The sequence below is a fragment of the Heterocephalus glaber genome, unplaced genomic scaffold, assembly GCF_053883595.1.
Source record: "Heterocephalus glaber isolate CG9 unplaced genomic scaffold, H.glaber_assembly_v1.0 deba00000347, whole genome shotgun sequence".
NCBI lineage: Eukaryota > Metazoa > Chordata > Mammalia > Rodentia > Bathyergidae > Heterocephalus > Heterocephalus glaber.
In genome coordinates this window covers 53,375,609-53,393,313 of record NW_028258143.1, presented here as the reverse complement: position 1 = coordinate 53,393,313, position 17,705 = coordinate 53,375,609, and the positions used below count along the sequence as shown (strand labels likewise).

General features: G+C 33.9%; 1 protein-coding gene across 4 annotated transcripts in view; it reads left to right on the top strand.

Annotated features, from left to right (window-relative positions):
* The window catches only part of Sp3 (Sp3 transcription factor), a 48,405-nt gene extending 32,275 nt beyond the window's left edge, over positions 1-16,130 (top strand). For 3 of the 4 annotated variants that reach the window (XM_004857693.4, XM_087200499.1, XM_021238557.2), the window contains 3 exons: positions 5,864-6,056; positions 11,772-11,968; positions 14,394-16,130. In XM_004857693.4, coding sequence (XP_004857750.2) covers positions 5,864-6,056; positions 11,772-11,968; positions 14,394-14,710 — 707 coding nt within the window. In that variant the 3' untranslated portion in view covers positions 14,711-16,130. The other variant, XM_087200514.1, reaches the window with a different exon arrangement.
* Positions 16,131-17,705: the final 1,575 nt, after the last annotated feature.

The window sequence follows — 17,705 nt, the reverse complement described above, 5'->3', positions numbered from 1 at the left end:
CACAGGCTTAGAATCCTGGCTACTCAGGAGGTGGAGGCCTATGAATCCTGAGTTTGAAACTAAAGATAACTACTCCCTTTATTTCACTTCCTGTTCCTCCTTATCCTTCTTTTTCTCTATAAATAATTACCATCTCAAGTACTGGGAATTTATTTATTCTGTCTTTTCCCAATTAAAGATGAACTCCTCCATAAGGACAAACTTCACTCTTCACTGCTTTCTCCTTAGAACCTAGCAGTGATAGGCATACTGTTGCCACTTACCTGTTTGTTGAGAGAATAAAATTACATTCTAAACTTTAAATTATGAACTTAATGTTTAGAGCATACGTAAGTTTTTAGAGTTTGTGTATAAATGAGAGAAAGGAGCAGAAAGCTATATGGAGATTAGAGATTAAGCTACAACAAAAGAAATAGTCTTTTAACAATTCCTAAGAATTTCATGTAGATTTTTTGAGACAAGGGCTTGCTATGTAGTTCAGGCTGGCCTTGAACTCACTGTGGAGCCCAGGCTGGCCTTGAGCTCACAGCAGTCCTCCTGCCTCAGTCTCCTGAATGCTGGGATTATAGGCTATCACACCCAGCTTCCTGTAGATTATTTCAAAATATCTTGTTTAGAATAATCTTTAAGGGATTGGAGATGTAGCTCTGGGCGCTTGTCTAACATGTATGGTGCCATGGGTTCCATCCCAGTGTTAGAAAAAAAAAAGCAACCCTAAAAACCAAGAACCCAACTTATTAAGGTATAATATCTGGGAATTTTATAAATCATGTGTGTACAACATGAACACATAGGATAAACTGTCACCTAGATCAAGAAGTTGAATACTACCAGCAACCCAGAAATCTTTCTCTACCAGATACTAACCCTCTCAGAAGTAGTCACTATTTTTTTTGGGGGGGGGTACTGGGGATCAAACTCAGGACCTTGTGCTTGTGAGGCAGGCGCGGTACCACTGAGCTAAATCCCTGGCCCTCAAGTCACTGTTCTTATGTTACCACAGAGTGGCCCTCTTCTCTCCCTCTCAGACTTTTTTCCAGAGCAGTTAATTTTCTCAGTAGAATTGAAAGAAAGATACAGAAATATCCCATATATCTTCTGCTCCAACACTGGCATAGCTTCCCCTGTCATCAGTATTCACTTTTTTTTTTTTTTTTTTCCTGTACCAGGGATCAAACTTGGGACCTTGCGCTTGTGAGGCAGGCGGCAGTACCACTGAGCTAAGTCCCTGGTCCCTATATCCACTTTTAAAGTGGTTTATGTGTTACACATTATCACCCAAAGCTCATACTTTACATTAGGTTCCCTCTTGGTGTTGTATATTGTATGAATTTGGATAAATACATGACATGCATCCACCATTATAATTAGAGTATTTTCACTCCCCTAAGATTCCTCTGTGCCCTGCAAATTCATCCCTCCCTTCCTCTAACCCCTGGAAGCTGATCTTTTTTACTGCTTCCATACCTTTGCCCTTTCTACAATGTCATATAATTGGAATCAACCTGTTGATTTGAGACACAGAAATAGAATTACATAGGGCCGGGGATTTAGCTCAGTGGATTTGCTGCCTGCTGTGCAAGTACAAGGACCTGAGTTCAATCCCTGGTACCAAAAAAAAAAAAAAGTAGAATTCCATGAAAAATCATGTGATCCTATTCTTTGTATATTATATGGGGGGAAATGTATATGTATTTATAGAGTATGTATGCAGATGTGTGACGACTTGTTCAAAATTAAGAGATTTACTCCAACTCTTTGGATGTAAGGTTTTTTGTTTGTTTGTTTGTGGTACACGGGATCGAACTCAGGACCTTGCACTTGCGAGGCAGGCACAATGCCACTGAGCTAAATACCCGGCCCTAAGTTGTTGATTTTTATTGGTTTCATATATTTTAATTGTATAAAGGAATATTTTTTAATTCCATACTAGCAGGTATGTGGATGGTTTTCTAATTTAGGTGGTGACAGATGATACTGTTGTGAATTTTGTACATTTCTTGGTGTCATGTACAAGGGGTGATACATGGTGATGTTTGAATTTTTAAAGTGTATTACGGTGACAGACATATTGCCATTAATGCCCCTCAAAAATACACCCCTTAATTTTGAACGCACTTAACCTCTTGTTTGGAAGTTTTATTTTGTGAATGTCTTTAACGTGGTGCGATAAACATTACAGTGAATGCTGCTGCCAAGTGTCATCTAGTGGATAATCAGGCTTGTAAAAACATTACAGTGTGTCCTCATTCATCTACCTTATTCACTGGATCTGGCATTTCGGTGCAACTTCTGGATCTTCCCCCAAAATCAAAATAACCATTTTAGGGCCGGGGATTTAGCTCAGTGGTTCCGCCCCCTGCCTCGCAAGTACACAAGGTCCCGAGTTTGATCCCCAGTACAAAAACAAAAAACAAAAAACTTTTAAATTGAGTTCACTAGAACTGCTTCAGAAAGTGGCAAGAATAATGACATATGTGTGTTTGAATTGAGGGACAGTATTTTGAGGGACAGTATTTTGAGGGGTGGTAATGGCAATGTATCTTTTACTGTAATACATTTCTTATATTTGAACATTCACCATAGCTTTTGGTCTCATTTTGTGTATGTTTCTGTTGGATACATATCTAGGAAGGAATGGGCCGTATGGTATATACATAGACTCATCTTTAGATGATAGGATTTATGGTTGAAACATTTTGCAGAGTGGTTGTATACAGTTACAGACCTACCAGAAGTGTGGGAGTTTCAGTTGCTCTACCTCTTTGCCAACATTTGACAGTCTGTGTAAAATTTTCTGTCAGTCTAGTGGATATGATAACTTATTAAATTTATTCCCTTTATGTCTAATGTTTAGTACATTTACATACTTTTATGGGTTATTTTGATGAATTATTCCCTTTCTTAGAGCAGATTGCTGAGAATACTTACCATGTAAGGCACTAATACAGTGCAGTATTTTCCTGTAATGTACAGGAAGACACTGAAGAAGATACAAACTTGACTGCCTTATACTGAAAACTTACTTTTAAGGTACAGATTGAAAAATCCCTTATCAAAAATGCTTGGGTATTTCAGATTTTGGAGGGGTTTTTTTTGATTTGCATAAACTTTACCAGTTAAACATCTCAAATCTGAAACACTATGAAATCTGGAACTTTCTGGATTTTTGGATTAGGGGATGCTCACCCTATATTTGTCTTAAATTGGTATGAATTTGGCAAAGGAGACGTACTAAGGACTTGCTAGATTAATTTGATGACTAGGATTCTAAAATACCAGAAGCATATGAGTAAGTGCAGTCATTTAAAACTATGTATGACATTTGTTGGGTAGTAATTTATTATCTTTTTAGTGGGAGCACTTTGTGATCCTTTCTGTATGAACAGACAGTCTTAAAACTTTCTGTATTATTTGCACATAGAAGGAGCATAGAAAAGTAGAAGACCCAAGTTTTCTCTTGTAGATTATAACCTATATTGGAAATTCTTCCTTAAGGAAGATTGGTTCATTTAGTCAAATATTTTTTGAGCATTTTTGAGTGAAGCATTCATTATCTAAAGGGATATATGAACAAATAAATATAACTACCATAAGTATGTATAAAGGAGGTAATTTAGATAGATGTTAGATGAAAAACAGCTAAAGAACAGTCTGCAAGAGGGATAGCTCATGTAAAGATGTGTGACACTGAGAAAGGATATGTTTTTAAAATGATGAGAATTTCAGTCTTTTAATTTTTTTTTCAGTCTTTTAATATTAAAGTTGGAAGAGCAGGGTAGATCCAGATTGAATACCAAGTCATTGATTTGGACTTTATGTTGTAGAAAATACAGCATTGGTGCAGGTGTTATATTAAGAAAGTTATGCAATTAGATTTTTTTTTTTTTTTGGGGGGGTACTGGCGATCGAACTTTGGTCCTTGCACTTGTGCAGCAGGCGGCGAAACCACTGAGCTAAATCCCCGGCCCTGCAATTAGATTTTTACCTAGAAGAACATTTTGGAAGCCGAGTAGAAGATGAATTGGAGAGATAAGAGCCTGGGAATAGACAAATAGAACTTAACTGAAGACGATAGTTTGAGTAATTAGTTGGTTGAGTAGTTTGAGTAGTAGGTAGATTATAACCAAAGGAATGGAAGAGTTTTTGGGTGGACAAAATACTTTCAGTTAAGTTCTGCATGCCTGTGGTTTATCCAGATGCAGTAAGAAAATCTCAGTAGCCAATTTTACTTTTTTGTTTTTTTCTTTTATAATTGTATTGGGGATTGAACTGAGGGAGCAGCAAGCTATAGCCCCAGCATTTTTAATTTTTATTTTGAGTTAGAATCTTGCTAAGTTGTCCAGGCTAACCTCCATCTTGCAATCTTCCTGCCTCAACCACCAAAGTAGCTGGAATTACAGGTTTGTACCATTGCACCTAGCTAAATCTTTCTTTTTTCAGATCCTGTCTAGATGACTTCATCCATTCTTGCTATTAGTATTTTGTTTCACTTTTTTTGTCATATCACAGATGACATTGAATAAATACTCATAGAAGACTGAAAATTAAACTGAAATGAGCAGCTTAAAAAACATCTGGTAAAATTTCTCATTTTGTGGACTTAAAATTTATTCAGCTATGTGTGATACCCACATACTGTCTTTTATTCATTTTGTAAAAGCTATTACTGTGCAATACTTGTTCAGTGTTTGGTTATAATGATAACAGAAGTGAGTACCTGATTATAAAGGAACAGAGATTAAGACTTATATGGTGTTAGGCTGGGGATTTAACTCAGTGGCACCGTGCCTGCCTTGGAGACGCAAGGTCCTGGGTTCCATCCCCGGTACCAAAAAAAAAAAAAAGAAGACTTATATGGTGTCTGGCAAGATTTTATTGTACTTTTCACTTCATCTCTTCAGTTAGACTATAGAGACAACAGATTGGCTATCCTTTACCTTTTCCTTAATTTCCAGCCACCAAATGAAATTCACTCTGCATTTGTGCAGATAGTGCCTTTACCTTTTTGTCCCTCATTCTAACAGAGGAAAAGGTGGTTGTGCTCCATCAGCTAAACCTGCTGGATTATCATCTCTTTCTGACTTTTAGGAAATTTACTGCACCAGGCGGTGAATCTTTTCTGATAAGCATTTAAACATGTTTGTCTTATCTTTCAGAACAGAACACCTTTTTCTTTATGTTACCCCAGCTTTTTTGGATAAAGAACAGTTAATTGGGTCTTTAGTTTGACTTAGAATATGATGTTGTCTTATTATCAATGATAATACATAGAGATGTTTGTCTCTGCTGATAAAATGGCTCATTCCTGCCATATCCACTATTTTTCACCATTGCGTGCTCATTTTATTTCCCAGTCTGGTTTATAATAAAACCCAAGGATAGAAACTGTCTTGTATCACTTCTGAATATCCTTCTACAGTCATGTTGTGGACCTTATAAACATCTTAGTAATGATTAACTTTAAAGCTTAAGTTTGTGAGTAACAGTTGCAAATGAATGTTTCCTTCTTTTGCATTCCATTTAGTTCAGTGAAATGGATGCAAATTGTAAAAGATTAAAGGCATTAGAATTTGTTTTGGCCTGAATTGATTATTGGATTTGTTGACTAATTCAGCAACTGTAATTGAAGTTTCCCTCCCTTTCTTACTGAATTCTTTAAAAGAGTAAGCCCTCTTGCTGGCTTTAATATCTCTGATATTGAGTAGATTGTTTGGAAAGGAATGAGCTATAAGGAGCAAAGATTATGCTGTATAAAGAAGTGATTTTTTGACTTTAGATAATATTCATTTTATCTTAGGGAAGTTCAAATCTCACTCTTTCTGGGCAGAGGGCTATTTCTCATCTGTATTTTTTTCTTTAGATATTAGGATCAAGGAAGAAGAACCTGATCCCGAAGAGTGGCAGCTCAGTGGTGATTCTACATTGAATACCAATGACCTAACACACTTAAGAGTACAGGTGGTAGATGAAGAAGGGGACCAACAACATCAAGAAGGAAAAAGACTTCGGAGGGTAGCTTGCACCTGTCCCAATTGTAAAGAAGGTGGTGGGAGGTATGCAGACCTAAACCATATTCTGTGGTGTTTGTTTGTTTGTTTAAGAGAGTGAATATCATCACCTTAATTTTTTAAAAATGCTGCATGCTATGTCATTTTATTTATTTATTTATTTATTTATTTATTTATTTATTTATTTATTTATTTTAAGTTTTTTGAGACAGGGTCTCTGGACAGTCCAGTCTGGTCTCACGGCAGTCCTGCCTCAGCCTCCCAAGTGCTGGGATTACAGGCTTGTGCCACCATGTTAGGCGCATATTGCTTAATTATGGGAAATTATTTCACTATATGACCATTTTAGGTGTGTGACCATATGAGTGTGGCAGAAGTTAGAAAGCAAAATGTGTGAAATTCAGTTTTCAGATTTGAAGCCCCTTTAAACTAAAATTTTATGTTTTTTAAACAGTGTGCCAGATAGTTTTACAGGCCCACATCAGAAATTAGTCTACTTGCAGACTAGCTATTGCTTAAATAAAGATTTAAAAAATTTATTCTTGGCTTGAGAATTGCAGTTATGTAAAAAATAAGCTAAGAAGTTCAGAAATAGTTGATAACCGTAGAACATTTCTATTTTCAACAGAAATGGAGAAAAGGGCCATAGTGATGGGACTCAACAGTGTTATTATAGTATTTCAAATCAGTGTTTTAAAAAATAAACACAAAGACAAAATAATAATAAACTCAAAACCATCCGTAATTATCTTAAAAGTGGATGGATTATGTTTATTGAGAAATTGTGATTCATGATTTTTAAAAAACCCATAAAATCTGTACTAATAATTACAAGGAGCACCTCAAATACTTGACACAATGAGGATGAAGACAGATTAGGCAAATGTTGACAAAAAGAAAACTTGGATAGTAATGCTAATATTAGGCATGGTGGGATTAAGGTAGAAAACATTTAATGGACAGATAATGTATTTCTTGTTAATAATAAAGCTTTACTAGTCTTAGTACCTTTTGCACAGCTTTGAAGTAGAGTAAAATCTGATGGAACTCCAAAGGCGTATCAACCAAATCTTCAAGTCATAGTGAAAAGTTGTAGCTCTTATACACTGTGTAAGTAGGTGAATATACAATATAATTATGTATGAAAATAAGTACAGTTTACAAGCTTGTTGTCTTTCTCCCTCTTTGGGTTGGTCTTATTAGATGATTGATACTTTGGTCAGCTGAGCGATCTGCAATCATATTAATAATAATGACTATTAACTGCTAGCATTGAGAACTTAGTATGTTCCAGACAGTCTTATAAGTGAGACATAGAGAGTCTCAATGACTCCTTAAGAACACAGGCACCTGGGATTTGGACCCAGTTACTTACTCTAGAGCCTTAACCATTATACTGTACAGCCTCCAGAGTGGATCTGCTTTTGCATCTGATCCTTATATATTTGTATTTATTGTAATCAGTTGTTTAAAATGATTTATTTGTTCCAGTGTGGAACTCTGGCTAGGCACTGTCTTTTCTGAGATTGACTCTCATTTTAGAGGCACTTCAGGATATAATTATTTATGTAAGTCAGATCTAATTGGAGGCCAAGTCTGACCTCTATTTTACTTAACTCTTTAAAGATCTTTTAATTAATTTATGTTTATTAAACTAACACTTGCTTCTAAAAATTCAGAAGTAATGAATATTTTAAAAAGCACCCAAATCCTACTCCATTTGAAGATAACTATTATAAGCATTTTCTATGTATTCTTCTAGACATTACATGTATTTTAAAGTAAAATCATTTTTTTTTCATGGTTTTACATGTCTCCTTTTGAGAATTTTTGTGACCATATTTCCAAGTCTGCATCATTGTCTATGGCTATATAGTATTCTTATTGTATGAGTGTATAATAATTTTAACATCTTTCGTTGAGGGACTTGTCATAACCCTCACATTTATCTTTACACATTTGTCTGATAATCTTATATAAGTTGGTAGACGTGAAATTGCTGGGTCAAAAGGAATTGTCTGCTGGAGAGACTGTATTAGGTTCTGTTTCCACCAGCAGTGTTTTAGTGTCTGCTTCCCCATATTCTGACCAATAATGGATTTTCATCATTTTATAACCTTTTGAAGTTTGATAGGTGAAAAATAATTCCTCAGTATATTGTTTTGTTTTCTGTTTTATTTAATGACTTGGTGAGGCTGCACATTTTTTGTGTGTTTTTTACCATCTTAAAATTTGTGAATTGTTTCTTTTGTGACTGTTAATTTGTGTATTAACTGTCGTATGTGCAAATATATTTTTTCCTGATTTTATGTTACCTTCAACTTTGCTCATGTTAGTGGCCTGCAAAATGTAATATAAGTAAAGGAGTTCCACCACTTACCATTTTTAACCTTTTTTTTTTTTTTTTTTTAACTACAGTTTAAGTTGGTTGATCTTTTATGATGCCTCATTACCATACTATTAAAAGCTGTACTCCCAAGAATTATAAAAATACTGTTATTTTTTTCTAAAACTTTTATTTGTTTTTGAGACAGGGTCTCACTATGTAGTCCAAGCTGGCCTTGAACTCACTGTGTAGCCTAGGCTGGCCTCAAACTTGCAGTAATCCTTTTGCCTCAGCCTCCCAAGTGTAGGGATTACAGGCGTGCAGCACCATGCCTGGCTTCATTTTTAATAGCTTATTCTAAGCAATAAAAATTAAGGTTCTTAAGAAAAAAATTATTGTTTCTTAGAGCTCATTTGAACAAATTCAATTAATATATACACAGTAGGCACATTTGTTGTATCTGATTAGTAGAAACATAGTGAAACCAAACTATTCTAAAGTATTCTGCAAAGATGAGGCAGGGGGCACCTAAGTTTTAAAAAAATTTTTTTTAAAGAATATTGGCTTTTTTTCTCATTTAAAAAAGAAAGGTGGGAGGGCAAGAGAAGGGGAAAAAAAAATAAGAACGAAGATACTCATGTAATGGTACAAGATCCCAATGATGTATGTAACTGTATTTTATACCTAAAATGTACCAATAAACTTAATGGGAAAAAAAATTAAAAAAAAATAAAAAAGGAATATAGACAAGATAGTATTTTTAGAGAATTTCATGCATTTCATCTTTAAAAACTTTTATGTTTACCTTTGTGAGCAAGATGTAAAATAAAATATTCAAAAATTATAATCATTTAGCCGGTTTTCATTGAGCAGAGCCAACCTTCAGAGACTAGTAGGAGAGACAGTTGCATTAAAGTAAAATTCTAAAGACATTGCGTAGGCTTTGTATGGATTAAGCATCAATCCATATCAAATTATTTTGCAAAATCTTATTTTCTTTGTCAACATTTCAGTTTATGTCGTTTCTCTCACCCTAAGCAAAAAACACTGGATGTTTTCTTAACTCCTCTACTCTAAATTCACCTATTCTATTTCACTATATTGTCATTATTAAATTATCGGAAGCAAGTTTAGGCATTTAGGAATACAAACTTAAAATTGTTAATTTTTTTCTAGTCATGTCATAGGTATTAGTATGATCATGTGTTAAGAAGAAAACATGATCACTTGACATTTGTTGGGAAATTGACTTCGGTTCTCTCCCTTCATAGGACAGGCCATTAATACGTATCTAGCATTTGGAGATCTTAAATCAAATTTTCTAATTAGGGAGAAAGTTTGATCTTAGTGTTGAACATTTTCCTTTAAAAATTATAAGCAGTTAAATTACATTTAACTCTGCTCTTGTTTTTTTTTCCTTAGATGTTTGTACTATTTTTAAACAATGAATATTTCCTCTTTTTCTCATAATTCAATTAAAAATATCTTTCACTACTGTTTCTCGGTCCTTTGAGAACCCTGTTGCCATTAATTTATTTTAGTTTTTTGCTTTGCTAGTGCTCCAGACTAAATTTTGCTCCATTTGTGAAATAGCACTTTTGGGTTTAGAAGCACATCGATTGACCTGAATGATAGTGTCTTAGAGGAGAGGCAAGAAGTCAGGAATTGATGGGTGAACTGAATTGGGTTCTCTGTGAAATTGCTATGGTGAATACAATATGTAAAATTGGTTTGTACACCGGGCCAGGGATTTAGCTCAGTGGTTTCGCCACCTGCTGCGCAAGCACGAGGACCCGAGTTCGATCTCCGGTACCAAAAAAAAAAAAAAAAAAAAAATTGGTTTGTACACCAATAGCCACAAACATTGCACTTTTCTTTAGGATGATTTAAGAATACAGCAAATTTTAAAAGGCTAAATTAACTGGAAACAGTAAGTCTTTGGCATAGCCAGTAAGGCAGAAAACCTGTTGTTTCATTCAACCCAGCTGTTTGAAGAGAATTGTAGGAAGTGGGGGTAGACTGGAGCAGAAACTAGAATTGTATTAGATTATGACGTCCTTGCCCGTGAGACAACAGCATGACTCCTCCTTGTCTTTACTTATGCTATTCCTCTGCCTGGAATGCCTTCCCTCCTTTCTATCTAAATCCTATCCACCTCCACGAAGCCTTCTCTAACTACTGGAGCCCACATTGATGTCTCCCTGTTCAGAACACCTATGGCATCTAACAGCCAGCACTGCACCGTTTAGCACTGTTTGTCCTATGGCAATTTCACATGCTACTGAGTGTGAGTACATTAAAATATAAATGTGGTGACATATGCATTTTCTAGTAAAATTTGAAAAACAGGTGTATTGTGTACAGGAGAATTTACAGGCTAAGGGAAGTTTACAGGCTATACCTAGAGTGAGATGGGGGGGTTAAATGTACCCCCCCCTTTAATCTCAGATAAACATTACAGAGTTTATACAAAGTGATTTTGCTAACTATAGTGTCTAAAGTCATGTTTTAAAAAACTCTTTATTTAGTAATGAACCTAATTTTTCTTTTTAGAAGTAACATTTTTATAATGTTTAATGCTATTTAAATATCAGTTCTGGAATCAAGAGTTTTCTTCTGGCTTAGGCTAAGATGCTACGGATCACTCATCTAAGCACATGTCTCTCTAACTCTGGTCTTGCTATCAAATACAAAAATGTAATGTCAAGTTTTGTGATGTGGAGAAAATGGTATTTGTTACAGCACTTGTGTATTAATTTTGGCTATCTTTGCATGGTTTATGGGAGGTAAATTTTTAATTGTGAAGATAACTTTGATTTGTATGTGTTTCATTGAATGCTAAGGGAGTTAAGACCATAGCTTTTAGCTGGACTTTTTAAAACTTTCAGTCAGTATACAGGTTTTGCCATTTGAATATTTGAGTAAATATGCTTAAGTTGTGTTAGCTTAATGCTACTTAAAGTGTCTATCCACATTTAATTGTACCTGTGATGTTATGTGTACATTTATCCTTTGGTTTATGTATTTTTTAAAATTAATAGCATGGCTTTTTGAATAAAGAGTAGTTTCCCATACAGTTAATTTAATTTCCCATACAGTTAATTTAATTGGGCCTATGCATAGTCTTTGTGAATGGTTCTGATGGAATAGTAATTAGTTTTGTTGTACATTTGTTATATTTTAAATGTCCCTTTGATTACATAATTCTTGAGCATATTTATATTTGGAGAGCAGTCATTAATTCTTGAGTAAAATTAATGTGTAAAACATTAAAATATATAAATTTTCCTTTATATTTAAAATGGTTTTGGTTTCTGATTGACCTCATGGTAATAATGTCTTCTATTTGAAACTGAACATGAGGATATAAGATAAGTGGTAATATCTGTTTGAATCCTTTCATGAAAGTGTGTATTATTCTGTGTGTTTTTTAGAGGTACCAATCTTGGGAAAAAGAAACAACACATTTGTCATATACCAGGATGTGGTAAAGTCTATGGGAAGACCTCACATCTGAGAGCACATCTGCGTTGGCATTCTGGAGAACGCCCTTTTATTTGTAATTGGATGTTTTGTGGTAAAAGATTTACTAGAAGCGATGAGTTACAGAGGCACAGAAGAACACATACAGGTTACTAAATTTACGTTGTTGTTGTTCTTGTTGTTGTTGTTGTTGGGATTCAAACCCCTAGGCCTTTCAAATACTAAGCACACATTCTGCCCCTGAGCTATAACCCCTAGCCTTTCTAATTATTTGCTTTTAATAGACAAATGAATTAAAGGGCTATATGACTTGTTTGAAATTTGTTGTAGCATACCTTTAAGTTACTTGCTCTCACTCTTGATCCATTTTATTTCTTCTTTCTCCTTAATGGTGTAACAAGAATAATTCTTACAAATTTGGGTATTTCACCTTTCCTGCTTTACTATCAGCTAAAGGAGTAAAAAAGTACTCCTTTTGCTAAAGGCTAAAGGAGTACCCACAGCATTGTTGTTGCCAAAACTTTCATTTGTTTTTATATGGTATTGTATGGTTGTTATGAGATGGACCTAGGCCTGACCCAAGCAGAAGTCTAACTTAATATGATTTTCTCCTGCTACCATGTAAAATTAAATGAACAAAGTGTTCACCAGTCTATGCTCAACATTGAAGAGTTGAAAAGTAGCTGTATTTACAATTCCTAGAGAGCTTAGAAGGAAGAATTGTGGTGAAGTGGAAAACAACGTGAATTTTGAAGTCAGCTACATCTGGATTCCAGTCCAAGTTCTCTGTTAGATCACACAAATAAGCTGTCTCTGATACTGCTTCATACTTAATTTGACCTTAAATATAGTGTAAAATAATTGTGACGTATGTAACAGATTCTCTCTGTTTGCTTTAATTCTGATCTCTTTTATCAGGTAGCTAGACAGGTGAGATTAACCTGTGCGCAGCTTCAACAAACAATATAATTAGATTAAGTAAAAATATTCTGTGTTGCAGTTTGTGCTGTTGAATGTGCTCAGAAGGAGACATAATTATTGCTTGGGATAGTCAGGTATTCTTGGATAGTGAGCTGGGGTAGTAGACCTGAAAATGGTCCCTAACAGAATTTTCCTCAGTGGAATGTGATCATTAGGTTGTAAAAAAGGAATAATGTAAATAGAAGAAAAGATCTTTGATCAGATAAATTGTGGGTTATGTGATAGCTCAGTTAAGTACTAGTACCAAGCACCTATGGTATAAGGCAGTATAGTACTTTCTTGGACTTGAATGCATCTTTAAGTGGGAGATGTAATATGTATGGCATTTCCCAACTTTATTTGATTATTGTGCAATTTGGTATAGACTGATGTCCCAAGAGGAACTTTTTCACATAGGAAAATGATGATATGTTGACAGAATTAAGAGGGCATTTTGCTAAAAATATGAGTGAAGATGAGTCATTTTTTTTTTTTTTTTTTTTGATACCAGGGATCGAACTTGGCCCCTTGCACTTGTGAGGCAGGCAGCGGAACCACTGAGCTAAATCCCCGGCCCTTAAGATGAGTTTTTACATAACCCCCTTTCTGTTAAATAGGTTTGAGATACATTATAGAAGTCTGTAAACTAAGCAGTGGGGCATCTATCTGAATTGTTATCTTCAAGTTACCCTTGCATTTCCGTATCATTTAATACAAAGTTGAGGTTTTAAAGTATAATAAAATTGGGTATTTTAGGAAGAGGGTCTGGCATGGATTTGTTGGATTGCAGAGGCCATAACTAGAGTTCCGTTGCATTGTAGTTCAGGCATGAAATTTGATGTGAACCTACCTAGAATAAAAGTGCTAGAATGAGAAAGGAAAAAAACTAAGAAAATGTTGACTAGATTTATTGATTGATTTCTCTCTGGATTCCTTTTAGGGTTGATTTTGCCTTTTCCATATTCCTCTTACATAGTAGATCTTTGATGTAATAGAAGTTCAGTCTGTCTTTTATTGGAAAGTATTTTATTCATGCTGGAAAATATGTTAACAACTGTAACATTAACATATTAGGCTTGTTCTTAGTTACCCATCTGAAATCAGATCAGTCAACCAACTCCATTCTTAGAATTGATCTTATTGAACTTTGAGCTTACATTTGTGCTTTAATCTAGAAGTACTCTGTTACTTGATTTCATACTTGTTGGAAGTTAAGTATCATAGACCATGCTTGACATGTTAAGTTTAAAAAGAAACTTTTGTTTATTTAGACTTTAAAGAAGTCTGTTATAGATGGTTCTTTTTTGCTTGTTTAACAGGTGTTTCAGACTCTTAGAATAGTTGAGGAATTAAAGTCTTATTTGAATATGAAAAGCAATACATTTGAGGACTGCTTTTCATATAAAAAACTAAAGATAACATTTATTTTGGAGACATTGTGTAAGAGAAATCATGAAGAAGGGACAACTCATGAAACCAATACAACTTTAACAGATTCTTGCCCCTCACCATCAACTGTCAGTGTTAGTGTGCTTTCTGTTTCAGGAAAGAGACTGAGCAGGCCACCACAATTGAATTTTAAAAACTAAGTAACCGAATTTTTTTCTTAACAGGTGAGAAGAAATTTGTTTGTCCAGAATGTTCAAAACGCTTTATGAGAAGTGACCATCTTGCCAAACATATTAAAACACATCAAAATAAAAAAGTTATTCATTCTAGCAGTGCAGTGCTAGCATCTGTGGAAGCTGGGCGAGATGATACTTTGATTACTGCAGGAGGAACAACACTTATCCTTGCAAATATTCAACAAGGTTCTGTTTCAGGGATAGGAACTGTTAATACTTCCACCACCAGCAATCAAGATATCCTTACCAACACTGAGATACCTTTACAGCTTGTCACAGTTTCTGGAAATGAGACAATGGAGTAAATATTACACAAATACTTATTCATTGTGGTTATTTTTATACAGTAGTGAGAAGAATATTGTTCCTAAGTTCTTAGATATCTTTTTATTGATGTGCAAAAATTTTTGGATTGACAGTAACTTGGTTATACATGACACTGAAATGCCTTACTTTGTATGATATTCCATAGTATATTAAAAATGGTAAAATTGCATGGGTTTTGTAGGTACTTTTGGAATCTAGAAGAAATGAAATTTTACCAAGTTATATAAAGAGAAAAATTGAATTTAACAATGCGAATGGTAGTCTAACCAAATGCAACAATCCTGTGTGGTTTAGTGTAAAAATGAGAACATGTTGGTATTTATCTATTGTAAGATAAAAAGTTGGTGGGTGAAAGAAATCATGTTATGATAAAAATTTTTGTAATTTTCTTGATGACTGGAATTTTTATTATGCATAACTGACAAATCAAGTTTCCAAGCAAATGTTACATAGTGTAGGCTTTACTTAGCTCTATCAATTTGTCATTTTGAAGCTAATTATTTTAATTAGGTTAACTATGTACAATATTTTAAGCATTACTCTTGTAAGATTTTGAAAACTACATTTTAACATGGAACTCTAGGGATAGTCACCTTTTAAATCCTGTTGAAAAGCCATGTTTAAGATTTAATTTGCCAAAATAATGTCTTGTTAATATTCTTTCAGTAATGAAGTCGGGCAATATAACCAATGTTTAAAAAAAAAGTTTAAAATGTATAGGTTGAGGCATTTGGGTGGCAAGAAAATGTTATAGTGAATTATCCCTTTTCTTGAATATTGGAGGACCAAAAAATAAGGTGTATTGCGTCTTAGCAGTGATTTTTATCGAATCTTGTTTCCAAAAACCGTATGTCTGCCAGGGCCTTAAAAGCCATTATGTAAATTACCAGTAAAGTATAACATATGCAAACATAACAAAATCACTTCCATAGTGACAATACTCCAACCATATGGATATTAGTCATAGAAAACTAGAGGTTTTATGATATTTTTTTAAGTCTTTTTTTTTTTGGTCTAGGTAGTCAGTCTGCACTTAAATATCAACCATTTTCCTTTTTTTTTTTTTTTTTTGCTTCTTCCCTTAAAATTTATATGTATCCAATAAACTTCATTGAGAAATGTATGTTTTTTATTATGCTGTATTTTCTTTTTATTTTTTAATTATTGTTTATATTTTCAATTAAAAATGTACAAAATAAAGTTACAATGCTGGTCTTGTAAGAACTATACAATTTTCTTAAATGTATACCTATAACTGCAGCAGTTCACCTATTTCAAAAATTTGGAATTCTGTTCATTTGTTATCTTTAAGACCACCTCAAATTTAAAGGCTACCTTATTGTACGTTTAAAGTGTATTATAACAGTGTGGTAGTTAATAAAACACTATTTTTTTTTCCTTTTGAGTTTGTTGTATTCCTGTGCATTTAAACTCTCGTGATGGGGAGTAAGAAAATCTGTGTGGTTTTTCTTTAACTTAGTCTTTTATATTCAGATTCTTGATTTCAAATACTGAAATTGTAAACAGGTATGTTTATTTTTAAAAAAGCTTTGTAGACACACTGATAATTTTGGGAAAAATTGTTAACCTTTAGCTTAATACTAGTTTATATCAATTTTATCAATACCAGTTTGCAAACTTCTTTTTTGTTTTCTGTTTTAAAGCAGTGCAAGGTATTTTGATTTATCAAAAACCTGAATTTATATAAAAACTCCTGAAAACGATAGCATTAAAAGACTTCAGTAACTATTCAGGAACTATTCAAAAAAGTTGTTTTGAGTGTATTTAATCATTATAAAGGCAGAGGGGGAAGAATAGAAGAAATAACGGAACATTAAAAGCCAAATTCCTTTCCATGTGTGTACAGTGGTAGTAAAGATTTCCATTGTCTGTTTTCTAGGCCCACTTTGACGTTGTTACTGAATGCATAAGACAACTCTAAACACACAGAAACATGGACAGGTTTTCTAAATGTAAGACTTGTGATGTGGAAAAGGAAGTGCTGCTTGGAATTATAGAAATGAATCAATGGGGAATGTACAGTTACTTTGAACTTTTGAGGATTAAAATTTGAATCTTCAAACTCTGTTAGGTAATTTCTAGAGTTTATTAAAATTATGTGAAGATTATGTTAATCAGGGGAGTTAACCTTTTTAGAGTGATGATAGTAGAGTTGTTTTTTTTTTTTTTTGGTACCGGGGATCAAACTCGGGTCTTTGCGCTTGTGCAGCAGGCGGCGAAACCACTGAACTAAATCCCCGGCCCTAGTAAAGATGCTTTGTAAGTAATACTGAAATTTTTACAGTAGGTTCTTAGAGCACTTGATTCAAGAATTTTAAACATTTAGAGACAATTCAAGGAAGAAAAGTAGCCTTGAAAGTTACTTAAGTCTTAGATTTTCTCAATACCCACTAGAAATATATTAGTGAAATTTAGATCTTTTTCCTAACATAAATGTTCAACCTTAAGTTTAAGCAATTTTGCATAGTTCTATTTTTTAAATGATGAATAAATTCTGGAAATGTAATACTTGAAGAATTATTCTGACATCAGATATTTATAGTTACAAAATCCCTATTAATGTATGAGAATCATATATAAGTGTATTATCTGTCATAAAAGTGTGTGCTCTGACATTTGCTTTGTTTTGTAAGAACAAGAGTTACTAATGTATATTCAGTGTATTTACATAAGTAATTCCTATTGTAGCACAGTCATCTAGTAGATTAGATGTCTACTCTGTATGTCTCAGAGAAAATAATCACTTAAGTACCTCTCATTTTCTTTAGATGAATGCCTAATGATTTTGAAAAGTGACTCAACCAGAAAGTGCATAAACCCTTAAAGGAAGTACGCCTATTGCAGTCAGGTGCCTTGCAAATAACTTTGGCCCTTACAATAGTGAAAATGTTTAAGGTATTTTAAAATGCATGTACAGATAAGCTGAAGGCATGTCAACCATTTTGATAGAAA